We start from the raw sequence: 17,229 nt of genomic DNA, 5'->3' as shown, positions 1-17,229 counted from the left end.
GCTTTGAACTCGAGATCCTCCTGCCTCAGCCTCTCAAGCTGTTGGGATTACAGGTGTGCACCATGGTACCTGGCTGCGATTCTGCATTTCTAACAAGCTCCAGAGGATGCTGGTGTGAAGACCACAGCTGGAGCAGGAAGGGGCTCTCTCTCCTCCTGTTGGGGCTTCAAGTCCCTCCAATCAGGCTGCTGCTTGACTGAAATTTTCTTTTCAAGGCCACCAATGACCATCCCTGGGTCTGATGGTCAAAGTTCTAATTTCTTTCTGTTATCTAATGAGCAGCATTTTACACTTTCTCCCTTCTTCTTCTTTTTTTTAAAAAATTTGTTCTTTTAAGATATATGTGACGGCAGAGTGAATTTTGACATATTGTATGTACATGGAGTCTAAATCCTGTTCTTGTGGTTGTACATGATACGAAGTTTCCCTGGTCATGTGTTCACATATGAACACAGAAAAGTGATGTCCCCATTCATTCCACTTTTCTATTCCCATCCCCTCCCTTCCCTTCATTCCCCTTTGTCTAATCCAATGAACTTCTATTGCCCCACCCCCTGCACTTATTGTGTGTTAGCATCTGAATATCAGAGAGAACATTTGGCCTTTGGTTTTTGGGGATTGGCTTATTTCACTCAGCATGACAGTCTCTGGATCCATCCATTTACTGGCAAATGCCAACATTTCATTCTTCTTTATGGCTGAGTAATATTCCATTGTGTATTTTCCTTATCCATTCATTTGCTGAAGGGCACCTCGGTTGGTCCCACAGTTTAGCTATTGTGAATTGTTACTCCTTTCTCTTTTTAAACACTCTCTTTACTTGGCTACCAGGAAAACTGATTTCCTCCCTGGCTGCTGTTTATCTTGCTTACCTTGCTCCTCCTCATCCTGACCTTCAAATGTGGGAGCACCTTGGAGTTCTCTCCTTGTACCCCTTCTCCTCTTTACGGCACTCCCACGATGCTACCTAAACTCTCAGTGCCAGGACTATGCTGAATGAAGGTCCTCACGTTTCTTCCTGAGCCCTGAACCTTTTCCCTCAAGCTCCGGACTTGGGTGGCAGTGGCTTCCTGGACTTCTCCTTGGGGCATCTGATGGACATCCCAAGCCTGCCTTCTGCAACATGGAACTCCTAGTCTTTCTCCTTGGCCTCCTCTCCATCTCAGGAAATGGGGCTTGTCTCTCCAGATGTTCAAGTTCCCAATCCAGGAGTCATTCTTCATGTTCTCTCTGGTTTCTCCCAAAGGGCATGGATGGACATTTCTACCTTCAGGACATTACCAGAATGTGGCTTCTTCCACCTCCAGTGACGCCACCCTGAATCGTACTGTAAACCCCTCTTATGGGTTATTGGAACAGCGTCCCATCTGATCTGTGTGATTCCAGCTTCATTATGGATGGTGGGTTCTCAACATGGCAGCCAGCCAGTCATGGGTTTAGGATGAGAGTCGGATCCTGTTATTTCTCTGCTCAAAACATGCCAGTTTCCACATTCCACTGAGATGAAAGCCTAGCTTCTGACACAGCCCGGAGCTTACATTGATGGGCACCACCTTGAGTTTTCTCTCTCTTTCATGCACATCTGTGCTCCATTCATTGCAAAACCAATGATCTCTTGTTGTTTCTGGAACACCCAGGCATGTTCTCACCTCAGGGCCTTTGCATCTGCTGTTCTCTGAATCTAGAGTATTCTTCTTCCAGATATCTGCATGATTCCCATCCCCATTTCCCTAACGTTGTTTTGCTTACATTCACATTCTCAACAAGACCTTTTCTGGACTCTACCCCTTATTTCCATCTCTCTTTATCTTGCTTATTTTTTTCCTATTGTTCTTAGCACCTTCCAGCAAACTGCATCACTTATTTTGCTTCATGAGGATGGGGGTTTTTCTGTTTCACTCACTGCCGTTTGCTTGGTAAGTAGAACAACACAGAACGCACAGTAGGTGCTCAATAAACACGCACTGAATGAATGCTATGCCATAAATCCGTCTTTTTCCAGAGTCAGTCTTCAAGGTTTAAATCAGTAGGTGGAAGCCTCTCTTTCCAGAACCCTATGTGTATTTTGGGTCCCTTGGAACTTTCTATCCAGAAACAAAGCTTCATCAGGTTTCTCATCATCATCCCAATATCACTTCAAAGTTCAAAGGAGTTTAAATGAGTGATTGGCATCTCCAAATTTCTAGTGAGGTCCAGTCCTGTCTGACATTAGCATTGGAAGCGATTTCTGGTGACAGTAAGACTTCTCCATTGTGATGACGATCTTAATTTTGCAAATTTCTCACTTAGAAAGACCAGGGAGTGCGGACAATAGACAGCTGTTTCTTTATATGGAGAGTCTAGAGGTACAATATCAAGTCTTAATAAAAGCATTTTGACGATTAAGATTATGAGGGATATTTTGTCTAACTTATTTTTTGGTGGGGGTACTGGAGACTTAACCCAGGGGCACTTTACCACTGAGACACATCCTCAGCCCTTTTTATTTCTTATTTTGAGACAGGGTCTTGCTAAGTTGCTTAGGGCCTCGCTAAATTGCTGAGGCTGGCCTTGAAGTGGCCTTGGACTCCTCCCTCAGCCTCCTAGGTCACTGGGATGACAGGTGTGCACCACAGAACCTGGCTTGTCTCATTTCTGAGGATGGGTATAAACATGTATAGTTTGGGGAGAATGGCAGATAGTTAAGGAGCTGGGGAAATCCGGTGAACTTAATGGATGGTATAACAAGAAGGAAAATTCTGGAAGTGAGGGAGGAGAAGAGCTTTGAGGGGTACTGTCAGTCTGGAAAAATGAATACCAAACATTTTAAAAAAGAGTGGCTTGGCAGACTGTAGTCTAGACTTGGGATAAGCTACCTTGCTACAGTCACTAAATGTCAGGCTAGCTTTCACTGGAAGGGTGCCGTCTCCCTTCCCCAGGGCCTGTTGCTGGTGATGGAGATAGTGTTCCTGGTGCTACTGTCAGAAAGACAACCAGGGTCACCTTGGGAAGTGGAGAGCCCTCTCCATTTTGTGGTCATTCAGAGACAAAGAAAGATGCTAAATTTTCAGGTTTTCATTTAATTTCCTAGGCAGATATAGTGGTGCATGCTTGTGATTCCAGCTCCTAGGATAGGCTGAGGCAGGAGGATTACGAGTTCAAAGCCAGCCTCAGCAACTTAGTGAGGACCTAAGCACTCAGCAAGACCCTGTCTCTAAATAAAATATAAAAAGGACTGGGGATGGGGCTCAGGGTTTAAGTGCTCCTGTGATTAATCCCTGGTACCCAAAAAAAAAAAAAGTAACCCTAAGATATAAGTGCTAGTATTCCCATTTTACAGATGAGAAAACTGAGTCATGCAGATATTGATAACTACCCTTTGGACCCAAAGCTAGCCTGGGAGCAGCATAGCTAGGCTTCTAACCCCGACTATTTGGGTGCAGAGCTGATAGATGTTAAGTGCTGAGCTATAAGACACCAAGGACACACAGCAAAACCAACAAGGAGAGAAAGAGCAAAGCAGTTGAATGAGAGCCAAGAGAGGAAGACACAAAGGGAACAGATTACAGATGGGTGCCACCATGCCCAAAAGGAAGTTTTATTTCCGACACACACTTTATAAGAAATTCTGCATTGAGGGGCTGAGGATGCAGCTCAGTGATGGGGCACTTGCCTAGCATGCTTAAACGTGGGCCATAATCAAGGCAGGATCAGTCAAAGCAGCGATTCCTGGGGCCGGACGCTGTAAATTTTTATAAGGTGGGACATTTCATGACCTCTCCATGGAGAAGACAGAGCACAGTCCCCCGGATGCTGACCTGCCAAGACCCAAGGACACATCTGAGAACGGAGAGAGGCAGACCAGGGGAGGGTGTGTTGGCCAGCTCCCTGGGGTGGGGAGGGAGTCCTTTCCAATAACTTGCACTAAATAAGTGTTCACTGTAGCCTATTTATAGCAGGGAAGGGGGTCTATATGAGTTGTCTAAGATTATTTTAGTTGCTCACATACTGCACCATGGAATTATTTATTCTAAGTAATGTCTTTTCACTGGATGATTACATAGCTTGGGGAAGTGAGACACTGTAATGCACTCTTCAAATCATTCCAGAGAAAGGTAAGTAAAACATTTTCATTTTTTTAGCTCAAAAGGAGGAGCTTCTAAGTGAGACTCACATACAATCATTTAATAATTCCCCAAATTGACATTTTGAGGACCCTAAACAGGTGTAATTTATTTAGCACAAATTTATTTATTTATTGGTGCCCAGGATTGAACCCAGGGGTGCTTACCCACTGAGCCACATCCCCAGTCCTTTTTATATTTTATTTAGAGACAGGGTCTCACTGAGTTGCTTAGGGCCTCGCTAAGTTGCTGAGGCTGGCCTCAAACTTGCAATCCTCCTGCATCAGCCTCCCAAGCTGCTGGGATTAAAGGTGTGTGCCACCGTGCCTAGCAGTACAGATGCTTTTGATGGGTGACCATCTGGATCCTGGGCTGAACCTAAGGCAAAGACATCCAGTTGCATTCTTCATATGGTAAAGAATGGGCAATGATGGTTGCTAGTCCATTAACATCTCCACCAGTGGGTTCCATTAACAACCTGGGTAAGGGGTGGGAAAGGCAAAGATGGACCCTGATGTCCTCCAAGATCTGCATCCGTCTTCCAAAGAGTGGGTGACTGGATCCCTCAACTCTCTGAGGACTTTGGCTAAATATGCAGGACTTAGATCTCTATCTGGTAAACTTTTTTTGCATGTAGGAATTACCTACAATGGTTATTTAAATATGAGAATTATTCCTTCTTTCTTTCTGGTTCATAGATTAGAAGTGGGACTTAGGAAGTTTTATGTTTATTATTTATTTTTTATTTTGTTACCAGGAATTGAACCTAGGGGTGCTCAACCACTGAGCCCCAGCCCCAGCCCCTTTTTATATTTTATTTAGAGACAGGGTCTCGCTGAGTTGCTTAGGGCCTCTCAAAGTTGCTGAGGCTGCCTTTGAACCTAAGATTCTTCTTGTTTCAGCCTCCCAAATGGCTGGGATTACAGATGGGTGCCACCATGCCCAAAAGGAAGTTTTATTTTTGTCACGCACTTTATAAGAAATTCTACATTAAGGGGCTGGGGATTCAGCTCAGTGATGGAGCAGGGCCTAGCATGCTTAAGGCCCTGGGTTCAATCCTTAGCACTGCCTAATAATAATAATTCTGTGTTAGACTTTTAAAAAAATGACAGTTGTGAATATTAAAATCTTCACTTTCTATCAAACATTACAGTATTTCACTGCATAAGTACTGCAAATTTTATGCCATTTTTGTTTTGCAAAAAGTGGGTGCAAGTCAAGAGTGGTGGTGCATGCCTGTAATCTCGGTGACCCGGGAAGCTGAGGTAGGAGGATTGCAAGTTTGAGGCTATCGCCCGGCAACTTAGCAAGGTCCTAACCAACTTAGTGAGATCCTTCTTCAAAATAAAAAGCAGAAAAAAGTCTGGGGATGTGGCTCAGTGGGAAAGCACCCCTGGGTCCAATTTCCAGGATTTAAAAAAAAAAGTGGGGTGAGACCATTCTGTGAAGCTTTCTTTTAAAATTATTCTGGTGTTACTTTAAAAAAAATCATTTATTATTTAACTTTGCTATAGATGAGGCTGTAGGGAATACTTGTGAATCTACGTTAATGCGGTGGCGACAGTACTTGGGAAATAAATAGGACTTGGCACGGAGAGAGGCAGGGAGGAGAGGCTGCTTATTATCCTCAGGAACATAATCAATTTACTTTCCACTTTTGTAAAGGAATTTATAAACTATATCTCATGGGATAATGTTTTAAAAAAAAGAAATAAAAGAAGCTTTAAAAATATACTTGCACAGTTCTTCTTCCCGCATGTCCACAGAATAGCTCTCTCCCCAACTCTGCCTCCTCCTCTGCTGAAGGGAGACAGTCTTGCTTTCATCTGATCAATAACAAGGATGGCTTGGCACCTAGCAAGTGCCATAAGGTGACCTGGGCTAGACCCCAAGTCCAAGCTCTATCATGAAGATGCCTTTGATCGCTCAGAATCTCAGGGTATTTTTTTTTTCCCCAGCTAGAAAGTGGGATGGGGATCCAGGTCCCCCTCCACTCTGTGGGATTGTGGTCAGGGCCAAAGCAATTGCAGAGAGGGAAAGAAGGAGCCAACTTAAAAGGAATTACTGTCCGTGGACGGTCTGAGTTTTCTTTCTCATACTGACCTTTCAGCTTCTTGCTTGAAGCTGCAGGTCTTAGAAATGACTGAGTCTATGAAGAGGACCCAGTGACTAAAGAAGGACCCAAACCACCGGGGAATGCCCGGATGGGGGATTTTGTAACTCTGGACCCCCTTCTTTCAATGACAGGCTCTGTGAAATTTTTCATTTCAAACTCCAGCTCATGTTCATGATGAAGTCTTTCCAGGCAGAGCTTTGAATTCACGACCTACGTGGTCAGCTCTGCCCTCAGACTCTGGTGAGAGGCCAGTTAACCTCAGGCAGTCCAGAGGGGTGGGGCGGATCCCTGTCTCCAAGTGGGCGGGGCCAAGCGGTCCCTGCCACACCTTTTCAGGTTAACACCCCATCTTCTTATAAACTCTTATTTTTTTCTTTTATGTGTATTTCATTGCATGTGGAAGAGCAATATGGGAGTAGAAAAAAAGGTTTTGGGCCAAATAATGCAGTATGGTTGGAAATGCTTGTGCAGATTTGGCATAAAAATAAACCTCTCTGGGAGAGGGCTGTTGGTGCTTGTGGTTCATTAATATGCTGAAATGATTTCGCACCCCCCACCCCCATTTTGAAGGTTCTTTGAGGCTGATTTCTATTCATTTTTTTTCTTTCTGGGAAAAAGTTAAAATGGGTAGGGGGAGAGGTGTGAGGGGGCAGGATATAGAACTTGGGCAATGTAGAACTTACAAGAAATAACTACCATTTCTATGGTTCCCGTAATTACACGAGACTTAGGAGCATCAATGTCTGTGTTTATGGATTGGTGTCTTTGGCAAAGAGACTATTAGGGAGGTTTTTGCTTCTCTGAGTCCTATTTGCTAACCTTGGTGGGTACCTGAATTCTAGCTAGGGTTATGTGGGTGTATGGAGGGTGGGTTCACTGGGTCACAAAGACATATCTGCCACTCACCACTGGTGAAAACCAACACACACCAACAGATACACAAAATGCAATTTGGGGACTTCTTTCTCAGGAATACTTTTTAGCATCAAACGGCATAGTCTATATTTGATGTAGTTACAGGTACAGAATATAAAAACACAGCTGTTTTCTTTTGGGTTTTTAACCAGAGAATCCCTGTGTAAAACCCAATGTCCTGGCTGAGCATGGTGGCGCACGCCTATAATCCCAGTGGCTTCGGAGGCTGAGGCAGGAGGATCGTGAGTTCAAAACCAGCCTCAGCCATGGCGAGTTGCTAAGCAACTCAGAGAGATCCTGTGTTTAAATAAAATATAAAAGAGGGCTGGGGATGGGGCTCAGTGGTGGAGTGCCTCAGAGTTCAATTCCTGGTACCCCCTCTCCCCCCAAAATAACCCCCAACATCCTAGATGAGGATGGCATTTGATCAGCCAGGATGTAAACTCCAAAATGAGGACTGAAGCCATCAGGATCACCTGTGAAACCCTCTATAAACTGGATTCGTTGTGCCCAGCAAGTAGTTAAGTACCCGGCAAATGCTGAGTGACTTTGTGGCTTCATGGCCTTGAGGGTGGGCAGGTACCTGGCTGGGGGTCAGTGTAGTCCACAGTGTAGCCATCCAGTTGTAGAAGTTCCTGAGGCTCAGCTTTCTTCTCACGATAACTGCACATGGCAAATGTGTACTGACTGACCTGGGAAGAAAAAGCAGATTGTGAGGTTGTTCTTTTAAAGTCCATCTGCCCCAGAGAGACCCTCTCCATTTGACCACAGCCTCTCCCCTGAGGCTCTGGACTCAATAGCTAGGTTCAAATTAAGTTTGGCCACCTTCTGGCTGTGTGTCTTTGAGCAAGTTACTTAACCTCTCTAGTCCCCCATCACCTCATCTGTAGCTTAGGTATAATCTTAGCACCCACTACACTGGCTTATGGCGAGTATTGAATGGGTTCACACATGCATTAGAATCTGATCTTGGCACTTAGAAAGTACTTCAGAAGGGCACATTATTATCATCATCACTGTTCTAATTATACCTGAGTTAAGATATATGCAATTGCCATTTTTTTTTTGGGGGGGGTGTTACCAAGCATTGAACTCAGGGGCACTTGACCACTGAGCCACATCCCCCACCTTATTTTTTATTTTATTTAGAGACAGGGTCTCACTGAGTTGCTTAGGGCCTTGCTAAATTGCTGAGGCTGGCTTTGAACTCCTGATCTTCCTGCCTCAGCCTCCTGAGCTGCTGGGGTTACAGGTGTGCACCACCATACCTGGCTCTTGCACTTGTCATTTTTGTGGAGCAAAGCTGGTTGAATGGAGGCAATTTGTAGGTTCTCCCTAATAAGATCAGGGCCCTGTCTGAGGCTGCCACACACACTTGCAGACACAGGTGAGAGACCAGGCATCGACTCAGCCTTATTAAGCAGCATTTTAGTTGTGCAGGCCTATTCTCAGCATCAAGCTCTGCAGGTCTTTTTCTGCTCCCACCCTCACTGCAGGAGTGTTCTGGGTTGCTTCGGTCTTCCCTTCATCTCAGACAAGCACAGTTGTGACATGCTGTCACAAGCAATGAGCGCTCCATCGCTAGGTGCTGGTCACAGTGGAGCAATCCCCAGCCCCCGGTGGCCCCTGTCACTGGTGCCCTAAGTGGCAGCCCTCACTCTGCCCGACGTGCAGTGTCCCTGCCAGGGCAGGGTGGGCGTGCAAGGCTGCGGGGCCACCTTCAGGACCCTGTCGTCCTGTCACCGTGCATCCAGACCCAGCCTGGATTCTCTCCCTCGGGCCCACCCCAACTGGCGGGTGAGCTCGCAGGCAGAGTTACCAGCCGTGGCTGTCAGATGTCACCCCCTTATTCAAGGAGACATTTTCGAAGTGAACTTTGATCCCAGCTGGGGACAATTTTAGTCTCCTCAATGGTGAGGTTAGTCTTTTTTTTTTTTTAAATGAAAATAAGAAATGGGTGTTCTTCAGCCCCATAAGCATCTCCCGGGCTGTCCGATCTTGAAATTCATGGAGCAGGATGAAAGGTGTTCTCAAAAATATGTTCCAGCGGGTTGGATTGTGTGTTGCTGCCCTCTGTTGGTTCCTGATTAAAACTTTACCTTCCCACTCGACTTTCCTTATAACACAGGAGTCCAAGAACCTGTTCCTGACATTGTCAAGACCCTGATGGATCCTATGGGCAACAGAAGGTCAGATTCCAAGAGACACTTGGTAAGGGAACCTGAATTAATTTGCCGTAATAAACAGAATGACAACAACATCTCCTGCTTCTAAAATGCCAGGCATGAAAGACTCGACTCCCATCCCAGTTCCATAAGTTCCTGAGTTTCCATCTGATTTGTATTTTATGATTGCTTGAGAATTATGGAGTGTGGTGTGCTGGGGATCGAACCCAGGGCCTTGTGCATGTGAGGCAAGCACTCTACCAACTGAGCTATAGCCCCAGCCCACTTTCTGTACTCTCAACTTATGAATTTATGTAAGCATCTTCCTTGTATTTTTGTACTAACATTCTGATATCGTGTAGCTCAGCGGGTCTATTTGCCTAGTAGATTATAAATCCTTTCAAGGTGCGACCCTGGGTTCCTGCATCTTGGTTCTCTTAAAAAAAAAAAACACCCCACAAAAGCTACCATATAATGGACATTCTCCAATTACATCTGATTGGTTCTAGAGAGGTGGACAGGTCAGTGACATTTCCCCTGAAGTTACATGTCACTCCAGGCACAGCACTTGGGGGTTCCAACCTGTGACTGGTCCTCTGGATGGCACACGGACAGGTCACCTGCAGATGGTGATCACAGATTCTGCTGAATGGTACAATGGGGATTTATGCCTGTTATTTCATCAGTCGACGTGAAAGATGATATAGTTCATTAATACGATTAGTCAGAGAGGTGCTAATATTCACTTGAGATTAGAAAAATATCACAACAGAAGGGTGTTATTACAAAATTCTTGCATTTACTATTACTGCACTGTTGGGGCTTTTTCCTTTTGGTTTTGGTGGCTTGCTTCTTGTCCCGCTGTCCGCTGCTGCCCTCTTCTGGCTAGACTGTGAAGTTGCGCCTGGCAAACTGATGGGAGTTTGGTTTCTTCAGATCTCTTTATAGAAGTAGGATTGATTTCTTTAGAAATAGGAGTTGATTTACTAAGAGCGTTTTTTTTTTTTTTAAACTGAGGATCTGGAAATTTAGGACATAAAGGAGGGGAGAAGGATCTTTGACTGATTTTAATTTTTGCAAATTTTGGGGGAAACTTCGTTTTTCTACAGCACTTGAAGGGAGGGGGCATGGCAAAGATTTAGGAACTTTTGCTTGTTAAATTTCCATAAGACTCAATAAGTGAAAGCAATTTTCAGTGAAATGCATACTTTTCTGTCACAGTAAAAGCTCTTAAAATTGCATTGTGATGAAAGGTTAATGAGATATTGCCAATATCATTGGCAGAGCTTAGAATGCACCTTAGAAGTCAAGAGTCAGTCACCCCACCCCTGTCCCAGAGGCAGACGGGGAGAGGGAGGGAGCTCAGAGGAGAGCAAACCTCTCTGACAATGCCCTATAGAGAGAGGGCTTAAAGGACGAGGGTTTTGACACTACTGGGATTTTTAGCTGTATATAACTTCTTGTAAAATCAAGAATCAAGGATGGGGTGTTGGGACTTCAGAATTTTTTTTTTTTTTTGTTTTGGTACCAGGAATTGAACTCAGGGACACTTAACCACTGAGCGGCATCCCCAGTCCTGTTTTTGTATTTTGTTTAGACACAGGGTTTCACTGAATTGCTTAGTGCCTCACTAAGTTGCTGAGGCTGGCTTTGAACTCGTGATCCTCCTGCCTCAGCCTTCTGAGCCACTGGGATTTCAGGCATGTGCCACTGTGCTTGGCAAGGATTTTTAAAATTTAATCTTCCTAGTACTAGGGATTGACTCACTGGGGATGCTTTACCACTGAGCTACCTCTACAGTCTTTTATTATTTTATTTATTTATTTATTTATTTATTTATTTATTTATTTATTTTGCAGGGGGGGGGAAGGTTTACCAAGTTTCTTTATTTGAAGAAATGGTAGAAATTAAAGTACTTAAGTGGATATTTTGGTACAACTTGTAGAAAAGATAACCCCAATATGCATACACTGCCTTGATGACCAGGGAGGCTATTTGGTGGCTATGGAGAAGTCAGTCTAAGGCTTAGTTAGCTCTCATTATCACTGTCTCCCAGGGTGTGCTTGTATTATGGTTGGGATGTGAGGTGTCCCCCAAAAGCTCACGTGTGAGACAATGCAAGAAACACTGAGAGATGAAATGACTGGGTTGTGAGAGCCTTAACCCAACAAGTGAATGAATTCATGATGGGATTAACTGGGTGGTGGCTGGAGGCAGGTGGGTGTGACTGGAGGAGGGGCATTGGGGGCATGGCTTTGGGGTCTCCATTTGTCTCTGGAGAGTGGAGTCTCTCTCTGCTTCCTGATCACCATGTGAGCTGCTTCCCTCCACCACACTCTTCCTCCATGAGGTCCTGCCTCCCCTCGAGCCCCGAGGAATGGAGCCTGCTGTCTGTGGACTGAGACCTCTGAAACTCTTAGCCCCCAGATAAACTTTTCCTCCTCTAAGATTGTTCTTGTCAGGTCTTTTGGTCACAACAGCAAAATTCTGATTAAAACAGCTTGTCAAAGAGATATTTTGTCACCCCAGATTGCACAAATTGGTTACATGGTCAACTCATTTCTTGATAATTGTCACCTGCTAATTCAGGTAAGGAGTCTCCATGAAGTCACACAAAGCTGGGGTCAATTTTGTCAGTGGCCAGTTTGTGCAGTCCCAGCAGTGACTGGCTGACACTTTTTTCTCAAGCACCAAGCACATTCCCTGGCATTCAGCCGAGTCTCCCAGTCCTCATGGCCTGGTTTTGTGACATCCGGAAGGAAGATTCGACCACCTGGTGGGGTCCCTCCTTGGTTCTGCAGCCCCATCCGTTTTCAGCATGTTAAGTTCTCGGCAAAGTTCTTCAAAGCCACATGATCACAGTCCAAGCAGTAAGACACGAACAGGTCAGAGGCTTAGTGCTCCATGCAGATCTGGCAGTTGATGGTGGCCTCTGGGTCCCAGAGGCAGTTCTACTGCACCTGTGAGGTGGACTCAGTCTACCTGGCTGGCAGCTGCAAGGCATATGGCTTGAGTCAGTTCAAGGGTGTCGTGCAGAAGTGGTGAAGGGCTGCTGGCTCTGAGTGGCTGGGGCTTGATGGAGCACCTGGTTGGGTCCCAACACAGTTGAAGCAAGAAACCTCAGGGACTCTCAGGAAAGAACATCTCTTTATTTTTCATTTTGAGACAGAGCCTTGCTAAATTGCTGAGGCTGGCCCCAAACTTCTGATCCCCCTTCCTCGGCCTCCCAAGCTGCTGGATTACTGATGTGTGCCACTCACTGCACCTGCTGGCTGTTGGGACTTCTGAGGGGATGGCCATAAAGGCTTTATTGTAAGGGTGGCTGAACCTGTGATTCACAGGGACCCCTTTAGCTCTTTACCAGATACCTGTCTAAAGTAGAAAAAGGTGACCTGCAGCCTCCTGTGGACACCTGCCGTAGTGCATTGTGTGTGTTGGGGTGGGGGAAAGTTTCGAATAGGCAGAGTCTTTAAGTCAGACCAATTGGATCAGTTTCCCAGGTCAGGGGGCTGGGCCCTACCTCAGGGTAGAGTGCGTGACCTGGAGGCCCTGGGTTCTAAGGCCAGCACTAAAAAACAGAACACCCCCCACCACCACCACCACCAAAAAAAAAAAAAAAAGCAAAACAAACTCAGGTCAGGGTGAAATTTAAGAGTTTACATTTTTATAATTGTCTCAGTTATTTCTATTTTTTTTTTTTTTGGTACTGGGGATTGAGCCCAGGGATGCTTAACCACTGAGCCACATCCCCAGCCCTTTTTATTTATTTTGAGACTTGCTGAGTTGCTGGGGCTGGCTTTGAACTTGGATCCTCCTGCCTCAGCCTCCTGAGCCATTGGGATTATGTCTCAGATGTTTCTTAATGTATACTTATATTTGAAATTCACTGTTCTAACATATAGGATCTATCTAAAACCTTTAAGATTGCCTCTGAGTTACCAGTGTACTTATCAAGCACAATCCAGTTGTGATTTAATAAGGTTGGCCCTTTATTGTCTCTGAAGTTCCTTCCCCTTCTGTCTATAAAAGATTAAAATACTTGGATGTATAACTTAACAATGGGATACATTTTTTTTTTCTAAATTCCCTATTCTTGCTGTTCCTTGAGAATTAATCAGCGGTTGCTTTTACTGGCTCTGGTTACCAGTTTTTCCCAAAGTCCATATACATGTATTTTAGAAATGAGTTCTTTATTATGGCTCATTTGCTCATTTAGTAAATACTTAGGTATTGTGTTCATTTCAGGAAAATAAAGATGCAGGAACCCAGACATGATTTCTACCCTTGTGTCAAGCACAGACGTTAATCACATTATTTCAGACTAGTGTTATTTTCATGGTGACAAATAATAACAGGAGAGGTCCATGTTTTAGGAGTCTTGTTATGGAAATTAGTTCCTAAGCCAACATGGTGGAAATTTGGGTCTACTTTTTCTTCTATTAGGTGCAGACTCTGTTCTAGTGCTTACCTCTTTGACCCACTTTGAGTTGAGTTTTGTGCAGGGTTAGAGATAGGGGTTGAATTTCATTTTGCTACATATGCATTTCCAGTTTCCCTGGCACCATTTGTTAAAGAGGCTATTTTTTCTCCAATGTAAGTTTTGGTACCTTTTTCTGGTATGAGATAACTGTATTTATGTGGGTTTGTTTCTGTGTCTTTTGTACTATTGGTCTATGTATCTGTTTTGGTGACAATACCATGCTGTTTTTGTTACTGTGGCTCTGTAGTATAATTTAAGCTCTGGTAAGGTACTGTGAGACCTGAGGATATGGCCTGCTTGGTGGCTGGACAAGGTATTCATAAGGTAGCTGAATGAACCAAGATTTGAGGATGGACAAAATTTTTATGGTATGAGGCACCCAACTGCTGGGGACTAAGGACCATTTGTAGCGTGATGTGGTTGTGAACAAAGGATTATAACATGTCAATCCCAGACTCCTGACTGACGTCAAGAAGGCCATCTGGCATGGTAGAGGAGGCACATTTTTGGAGCTGTACAGACTGGAATTGATTTTCAGACCCATTAAGTTTCTACAAGCTGTGTAACCCCAGACAGTCCACATAATTTTGCTGTGACACAGTTTCCTTATCTTTAAATGGGTATGAGTTTTTGGTAGTGTTGGGGATCGAATCCAGGGCCTTGTACATGCTTGGGTTCAACACCCCTCTGATGATGTCCTTTGTCCCTGGCTAGAAGGATACCTCTTTATCATCCATCATTTTCTTCCCCTAGTATTTGAATTAGGCAGGGATCTCATGTAGGGAGGATTTAACTACTTGTGTGTCAGAAACACTAAAGTAGACTGTTGGGTGGGGGATACTGATATTGGATGTCCTCTCTTTCTTTTAGGGTTTTCAAACCATTTCCTCTGTATTAAATTTTTTATTAATATTTATTTTTTTTTATTTTGGTGGACACAGTATCTTTATTTTACTTTATGTGGTGCTGAGGATCGAACCCAGTGCCTCACACATGCTAGGTGAGTGCTCCACCTGTGAGCCACAACCCCAGCCCATGTATTAAATTTAATGTATAAAATCACAAGTATTTTGGGAATTATGGGTTGCCAACTCTATAAAATAGATTGCATAAGACATAACATCTGAACTGAGAGGAACAAAGATACAGAGAGTCATTTGGGTCAATAACTATTCTATTTCATGTTTTTTTTTTAAATAATGTCCCCCCAACATATCCCACTGAGGCTGCCTGGGAGACCAGGGCAGATTTAGGGGAGTCTGCTCCCTTCCCAGCTCCCACACCTTCTCACAGATTTGACCAGACTAGGTCTTCTAGTTTCACTTTAGCATTTTGAGTGTCAGTGTGGCTAAAAACAAAACAAAACAAAACTAGAAATCATTGTCATGTCCAACAAATGATATTCTTCACTGCATGCAGCTATTGGAGGGCCTATATTCACTGCCTGGACGGCCATTCATTTTTTAAACAACCTGGCCCATTTTTGCTTCCTCTGAATTGGGCCAGGATGGGTGACCTTGAACTTGTCTCCTGCAGCCCTGTTGTCAACTGAGGTTATTTTAAAGGGAGTGGGTTTTTTTCCTCTTTATCATTTTGATACAGTGCTTTTCAATGGGATCACATAAACTGGGGAGAAGAAAAAAAATGGAAAAATCCCCCAAATTATACAAACGCTATTTTTTAGGTAGGCCACCAAAATTGGATTTAGGCATTGTTGCAATAAATAAATAGGGCAGAGATGGAGACAGAAGACCTGAGTTCTCATACAGGCTCCCCATTACCTTGGTGATGATGGGGCTGTCATTTCACCTCTGCAGGTCCCTGAGGGTGTAAGGGAGGAATTTGATGTAGGTTGAAATGGGATATTTAACCTGGGGGATGGAGGCACCCAGCACACCTCAATGGCTCTTCAAAATGAATCAGAATCTGACTTGCATGAAAAAAACCTCACAAAATCCTGAAATTCATCTCTTCTGCCTTTCTAGGAAAACCGCCGAGCCTTAGATGCCCTTTTATGATTTTCAGAAGTGAGCACACAGCTTGCTTTGGAGCTACTGTGTGATTCTCATCTTCTCTTGGAGGAAGGCTCAGTGTGAAGGGCCTAAAACATCTGTGTTCCAGTTGCACAGCCTAAAAAAAAAAATCCTTCTCTCCTTCCCGGTCCAGCACAGATTGCACAGACACGGCTCCGCTGAGATTTTTGGCCCATTTCCTCTTGCTGTTTTCCTAAAGAGTTTCCCCCTCTAAAGTCTCTTCCAAAGTAAGAGATCAGCGAAGTCTTCTAAGCACTTTGTCATTGGGAAGATTCCTGGTGGAAAGTCACGCATCCCGTGGAGCATTTGCTGGTGGCCTCAGGGTGGAGGGGAGATCTATGCCATGGGACAAGGGTCACTTGTCCAGTTCCTCTGGGAAGATGTCTCACCCACTGTCCAGGCCACGTGCTCTGTCTTTTCTCAGAACCAGCCAGGTATTGCCTGAGTTCTTCTTCTCTCTGTTTCTTCCTGTTCCTCCAAACAGGTCCCGGATGCCCATAGTAGACACTGGCTAGGAAGTGTGTATAGGTGTGGTGGCAAAGGGAAGGCCAGAGGTGAATCAGAAACAGAACTGGTCTTGAAATAGCACAACTCCTACTAGGGGAGGCCAGGCACCCTCCCAAGGGATCTAAGAGAAGGTGCTTTGCCAAAAGTACAGGAAGCACCGAGGGGCAAGAATCACCCCATCCAGCACTGCTTCTTTCCATGGCCTGTCTCCCTATTTACACCGTGCTGTCTTTAAAGCAGACATTGGCCGTTTTTGCCTGCCCAGCGCCCATTTCTGGGCATCCTCAGTTTGCACTGGAAATAGCCCACTAGGATCATCAGTCAAAATGCAACCCCTTCCCCTTGCTAAAAGTCAGGTGCATGACCCACACTGGATCAATCTGATTCTCTCTGGAATTTGACCCTTCAGTGGAGTGATGCAGAATAGAAAATGGTCAGAACCCATTTGACCTAGGACCACACTCGTGACATCCTGGACTTCAGCTTTTTCAAGAATCCTGGGTGCCACCTGCAACCCTTCTAGTACATTCATTTCTTTTCTTTTTTTTAAAAAAACTTAATTAGCTGAGTCTATTTCTGCTGTTTGTATATTAAAAACCCTAACTGATGGCCTTTCTGGAAGTGAGACCAGACTTCTTAATTCTTGTCTATGTCCTCTCAATGTGCCCTGCACAAAGCAGGGGCTCAATAAGTATTGGCAAGTTGACAGACTGATGGAACGCATCTCAGAATGGAATGTCTTCCGTGGCTTAATTAAGGATTATTTTGGGGGATGGGGACCATTCCCAAATTTTCCTTCTGGCTAATTTACTTTATGGTTTTGCTTTACCTTGTAGCAATTATGAAAGCAAAGATGGCATCTTGCTTATAAGCAGAGAGCTACATTTTGCTTTAGTGGAAGAGCAGGTAT

The 17,229-nt window shown here is 44.5% G+C and overlaps 1 protein-coding gene across 15 annotated transcripts in view; it reads right to left on the bottom strand.

Moving 5' to 3' along the window:
- Positions 1 to 17,229, bottom strand: part of Cadps (calcium dependent secretion activator) — a 476,750-nt gene that overhangs the window by 159,695 nt on the left and 299,826 nt on the right. For all 15 annotated transcript variants that reach the window (XM_077795614.1, XM_077795616.1, XM_077795615.1 and 12 more), the window contains one exon: positions 7,718 to 7,826. In XM_077795614.1, the coding sequence (XP_077651740.1) occupies positions 7,718 to 7,826 (109 nt within the window). The remainder of the gene's footprint in view (positions 1 to 7,717; positions 7,827 to 17,229) is intronic.

Source organism: Urocitellus parryii, chromosome 3 (genome assembly GCF_045843805.1).
Source record: "Urocitellus parryii isolate mUroPar1 chromosome 3, mUroPar1.hap1, whole genome shotgun sequence".
NCBI classification, from domain to species: Eukaryota; Metazoa; Chordata; class Mammalia; order Rodentia; family Sciuridae; genus Urocitellus; species Urocitellus parryii.
This window is presented reverse-complemented; position numbering and strand designations above follow the sequence as displayed.